The sequence below is a fragment of the Microtus ochrogaster genome, linkage group LG7_11 (genome assembly GCF_000317375.1).
Source record: "Microtus ochrogaster isolate Prairie Vole_2 linkage group LG7_11, MicOch1.0, whole genome shotgun sequence".
Classification (NCBI taxonomy): Eukaryota; Metazoa; Chordata; class Mammalia; order Rodentia; family Cricetidae; genus Microtus; species Microtus ochrogaster.
The window spans coordinates 18,566,002-18,572,038 of record NC_022032.1 but is presented as its reverse complement, the minus strand read 5'-3'; the positions used below and the strand labels follow the sequence as shown (position 1 = coordinate 18,572,038).

The following is a 6,037-nucleotide window of genomic DNA, read 5'->3' as shown; positions in this document are numbered from 1 at the left end:
TGTATCAGTTTTGTTGTAGGTCTTTAACACGATGGGAAATCATACCTATAATTTGCAGCAACGTATCGCATGAAACACCACTGTAGACCCTAGCAGATGTCTGGGGTGATGCAGAGCCAGCTTTTATAAAACCAGAGTTCTGTCTAACGTGCTTTGTTTCTGTTGGTTTTCACTCTAAGCCCCAAAATCTTGAGACAAACAAATACAGAAGTGAATTACTGAAGAGTATTGGTTTTGCGCTTTCTGTCAGGCAAGAGCTATTTGGTTTAAATTGCTTACTTACCCAATCAGATCACCAATCAAGAGCACTTGCTGTACTTGTTCCTAAGTTCTCCGGAACCCTTCATTTCTCAATGAAGTGTCTGGATAATCCAGTCAATCCACAGAAATACAAAGTAGGGACAGAACACTAGGTCGCATGCTTAACAAAGTTTAATAAATCTTTGTACTTAGCTAGTGCCTTCAAACAGTACAATAACTGACGTCTGAACCAAGCTTTATGGTATAGTAGTTCCTGGCCCATTGACCCCTGCAGCATGGTGCAGGGAGGCAAATATTTGGATTATCGATAGAGGTGCCCAGTATTGTGAATCTGCCAGCTGGACGGTGTGTGCTGCTAAGGTTCTTGCTATGGCTGTGGGGTCATTTGTAGATTCATTTTCAATTCTTCGCTCTTAATAGGAGGCTTTCACCTCACTTCCCCTTGCTATTCCACACACTCACTTACGAATAAAACAGGTGACCCTTTTCGCTGTTAGAGATCTCAGGTGACCCTTTTCACTGTTAGAGATCTTTTTGGAGATGTGAGGAGAAAGAAATCAGAGTCATCATTCTGTATCTATTGTGGACTAGTTCCAGGGTCCCCAACACCAAGCATCTGGAAACCTGAAGATGCTCACAGCACTTAGAGAAAACTGAGGCAGAGTTTGTAGCTAACTGACCCATATCCCTTACACACACAGCACTTTAAATCATTGCTGGGTTACATGCAATGCTTAGTACACTATAAACATTATGCTGTATCATTGAGGAGATGGTGACAAGAAGAAGAACCATGCCCCTGTTCAGCACAGACGGAGTTTCCGTGACTATTTTTATCCCGTCACAGGTAAGGAGGGATGCCTGCGCTGCAGACGGTGGGTTAGTTCCAGCAATACAGAGACCACCCTAACGAGCATCAAGTTGGACTATTCTGATTTCTAGACAAAGAAAGAAAACACAGAAACCACAGTCAGTGTGGGTACAGAAAGCAGTGAGACCTTCGGCCAGTGTGGCTACAGAAAGTGGTGAGACCACTAGCCAGTGTGGGTACAGAAAGCAGTGAGACCACCGGCCAGCGTGGGTGATTTGCTGGCACCACCGGCCTTTTAAACACAGTCCACCTTTATTAAATTATTATTGGCTTTTAATGGAGCACGCCGACATTTAATCTTATCTGCTGCATCGTTTGAGCTGTCCACAAAGAACATCTTGGCTGTGCACAACGAGACAATAATTCTTTTGTATTCCTGTCTGAAATTTTGGTTCAGGAGTCCATATATAATGGCATTGAGGCAGCTGTTGAAATATGCCATGTAGTAGCTAGCCACAAACAGCCACTCTGGAATCCTGGGGACCATGGTGGCAGGGTCCGAGGCCACAATGAGCCCGATGAAGTTGAGTGGGGCCCAGCAGATGGCAAAAAGCACGAAAACGACAAACATGGTGATGAAGTTCCTAAAGTCCTGTGGCTTCAGTTTGGGTTTGCTGTCAGGTTTGACCCTCCGTCTGACCTGGAGAACCAGGATCCAGATTCTTAAGTAGCAGAAGATGACAATAACCATAGGCACAATGAAATGGAAAACCACCAATGATATCGTGTACACCGAGCTGACAGACTGGGTAAAGGTACAGGAGTAGATCCGGGGATCATACTGGAGAGTTCCGGTTTGCAGGTTGGGCATAATGGCAACAAGGGTCAACATCCATATCAGGAACACATTGCAGACGGAGTTCTTGTTACTGTATAGTCTGTCATACTTGAGACTGTGGCAAATGTAGCAGTAGCGGTTGATGGCGATCCCGGTGATGTTGAAAATCGAGGCAACGACACTCAAACCCATCAGAAATGCACTGATTTGACAGTGCACATAACCCAGATTCCATCCATTGTTAATGACGGATGCCAGCACCAAGGGATACGGGTAAATAGCCACCACGAGGTCCGCCACAGATAAGCTCACCACAAATAAATTTCCTAAGAGAGGAAGACGTGTAAAACACAGGTTAGCACCAGTATTATATGTACTGCATCTTGAAAGATTTATTTACTATGTATACAGCGTTCTACCTGCATGGATACCAGCAAGCCAGAAGAGGGAACCAGATCTCATTATGAATGGTTGTGAGCCACCATGACGTTGTTGGGAATTGAACTCAGGACCTCTGGAAGAGCCGCCAGTGCTCTTAACCACTGAGCCATCTCTCCAGCCCCTCCCCCCCCGCCCCAGCATTACATCTTTAAACACGTGTTAAAGAAAGGGGAATTTGGGAAGATAATTAGTGCAACTTGCCATGCAAGCTTGAGGACTGGATTTTGGGTTTTCAGGACCCATCTGAAAGCCCTGTGGGCTTGGGTACCTACCTATAATGCCAGTGCAAAGGAGGTGGAGACGTGGGATCCCCAGAATGAGCTTGCTAGCCAGATTAGTAACAGCGGCAAGCTCCGGGTTCATTTGAGAGAGTCTGCCTCAAAACTTAGATGTGGAGTGGTGGAAGAAGACACCAATATCAAGCCCTATTCTCACCCCCATGAACTTACACAAGCAGACAGACAGGCAGACAGACATGCAACTACATATGCTCATGTAGCATATATACTTCCATATGCTTAAGAAAGGCAGGGAGGGAAGGCAGAAGAGACAGACAGGGGTAAGGTCGGGGAGGGACATGGGACATGTTCTTTTTGCAGCTTGGATGACCTGAAACCATGTGGCATGATTGTCATGTGATAAATGAAATAAATGCCACCAATAAGCCTCAATGTTGCCCTTGTTGAGTCAAGTCCACTTTAGGAGTTTCTGTATATCCAGAACATTCTATTTCCCAAAGTATGGAATTTCGGACGAATTTCTCTTCTTGTAACCAGTCTTGAGATCCTTAGACGTCCATGCTGTCTTTTGTCTGGGATCTCACCTGAGAAGTCTGACATCGTCTTGTCAGCTATGAATTCCTTAAATTCCCGATCTCTGATCTCTCTGGCCATTCCAAAGCTTTAAAGGGGGCCCCGACTTCTGATGTTGGAGGATATGTATCTTTGTCCTGAGAAAAAAGGGCTCCTCCATTGGTTTCTGGTTTTGAGTAGTGGCGCCATCTCTTACTAGCCGTGGAACTTAACCAAGGTGCTTCACTTTTGCCAAGGTCCCAAGATCTTCTCCTGTGATAGAGAGATGTTGGATAGTGTCTCCTCCTAGGGTCAAGGTCCCAGGTCTTTTCTATGGGAGAGAGATGGTGGATAGTGTCTCCTAGTGTCAAGTGAGCCCCAGACAAGGGAGTTATATCAAACACTGTGAACTGTCTGCCGCCCACATGAAAACTGGTTATGTTCTGCAACTCCCTCCCTCAAACCAAAAGGAAAGATAGAAATCCCTTTGTATAACAAGATTAGAACATTGAACCATACATATTCTGAATAAGTGGTAATCTGTCCTCATTGGATAACTGAGCACATTTTCGGTGTATAGCAAAAAAAGACTCTAGCTAAATTTTATGAGATATTCTACCAATGTAATCTTTCATTTTTTGTGGCTTTAAAAAAAACTTGATTTCTTAATATCCCTTGTCTTTTTAATGCTCCTCAATCCAGTTTTGAAAATTTTGCTAATTTTTCAAGTCCATCCTAAATGCGCATGCCCACATCCTTTTCTTATTTGCCCAACCAGAGACCAGCAGCTCCCCCTTTGAAGATGCCAAAATTAGTTTATTTATAACGCACTTAATTCCGAATGGATTATAATACATTCCGTTCAATAAGAAGTTTAGCAAATGCATATAAAGGGTTCTGGGGAACTGAGTAGAAACAGACAGGAAGACAAAACTGTAACAGAATCGAGAGCAAGTTTGATGTCTAGCTGTAGAAATGGATAGAACGCTAATCTATGTGGAATGACACACGGTTGAGAATAGAAACATGACCTTGAGGGACAGGGAAGCGTCTCAGGTGGTAGAAGGCTTGACACACGGGCATAAGGACCCAACTTTGGATCCCCAGCACCCATGTTAAAAGTGAAGCATTGTAGCACACAGCTGTAATCACAGTGATGGGAACATGGAGCTAGGTGGGGCCCCAGAGCTCACTGACCATACTTTATAGCCAACAGAGGAGTCTAGGATAAGGAGATATATTGTTTCAAAAACCAGCAAGAAAAATATTGGAAGAAGATGATCAGTAACAACCTTTTACTCCCACAAACACACACACACACACACACACACGTGTGCACTTCCCACATACATACACAGCCCAACACACGTGTACCATATCACCTCCACCACCCAGAAGAATACATGGTCTTTAAACATCAATAATTATAACAAAATGATATGGTACTCTTACCTAATAGTGTCCTTAAGTGGGAGGAAGGAAAGAAGGAAGGAAGGGAGGAAGGGAGGGAGGGAGGAAGGGAGGGAGGAAGGAAGGAAGAAATCTCCCTACATTTCTTAAATGTAACACATGCAAACATTACAGCAAGGGGGACAAAGCCATCTGGCCTACACACATGTGTGCAGACATGTACTGTACATTTATCCATGCATGCACACACATGCACGCATATGCATACACACATGTAACATATACAAATATATGTACAGGCACATAAAGAATTTGCTTTTACAGCAATTTCTTTCTGAAAACTTTCAGTGCACTTCTGACATCAGGGCTGACTGCTTTTCATCTTCCTTCTTTAATTGTAGGGAAAGAAACAGGAACTTTCAGTACGAAGCTTCTTCTGTCTTAATTGTCTGGCGGTAACAACGTAATTTACATGATCAAACCCAGGCAAACCGTCCCTGTGGGTGCTGTTGGAGATGCAAACCTGAGCAGTATACACACTCTCTCTGGAAGTACAACCTAGAAATGGGGGGAAAACGAGGTCTACAAACAAGCACGCAAATATTTGCCTTTGGAGAAGGCAGAATCTGTCTAGCTGAGACCCAGATACCTCTCCATCCCCTACCTAGATGACCCTTGACTCTGGTCTTTTTCCTGGGATTACAGGCATCTGTGTTCCTTTGGTCTGACTTGAACAAAAGCAAATTCTAGACACTGAATGGTATTTCTCTATAGGATGCCCTGTCCACTGGGATGGAACTGCTCAAGACGTGCTTCTAACTAAGGAATGTATCATACAACGACAGGGACATGCTCTTGGAATTCGCTGGGTTGGTCATGTTTCCCACCTTAGAATATTGGTTTTGAAGGTTCATTTAAAAGCTAACTAAGTCATCCCAGGATGGGACATGAGTATTAAATCTGCAATTCATCTCTAGTATTAACCTCATACCAAAGATTCGCTGGTCATAAAATCAAAGGTTTTAGCTTTTCTCATAGTCACATTAGTGACTCCTTACCAAACTGTTTGCTTCCTGTCTTCTACCTTTGCAACTTTAGGTTTCGGGCCATGGGTCACATGCATCCTAAAATATTAGTCTGTCCCAACACTTGTGTAGATTAGAACAGAGAGGCTAAAGGCTTAATTCCAAGGAAGACACTCTTTCACCAGCAAGTGAGCCCATGGTTTCATTAAACTGAAAGTGGACGCTGACGTTAATATACCTTGGGTTCCTCATTTCAGTGAATCAGTGGGAAATTTTTCAAATGAAAGGGTCATGTTTCGGCCATAATAACAGAGAATTAAAGATCATTAGCTCTGCTACGGGTGGTGGTCTTTGCTTCCTCACTACTTCTCCTCAATCTTAACCTGTTGGGAGCAGTGAGACCCCAGATCCTGAATTTCTTGTAATCCCCTGATCTGAGTGCCTACAGCTGCTCTGAGCA

General features: G+C 43.8%; 1 protein-coding gene across 1 annotated transcript in view; it reads right to left on the bottom strand.

The window, feature by feature from the left end:
• Window positions 1-1,367: 1,367 nt before the first annotated feature.
• The window catches only part of Mtnr1a (melatonin receptor 1A), a 9,906-nt gene continuing 5,236 nt past the window's right edge, over window positions 1,368-6,037 (bottom strand). The window contains exon 2 of the mRNA XM_005362646.1: window positions 1,368-2,236. Coding sequence (XP_005362703.1) covers window positions 1,368-2,236 — 869 coding nt within the window. The remainder of the gene's footprint in view (window positions 2,237-6,037) is intronic.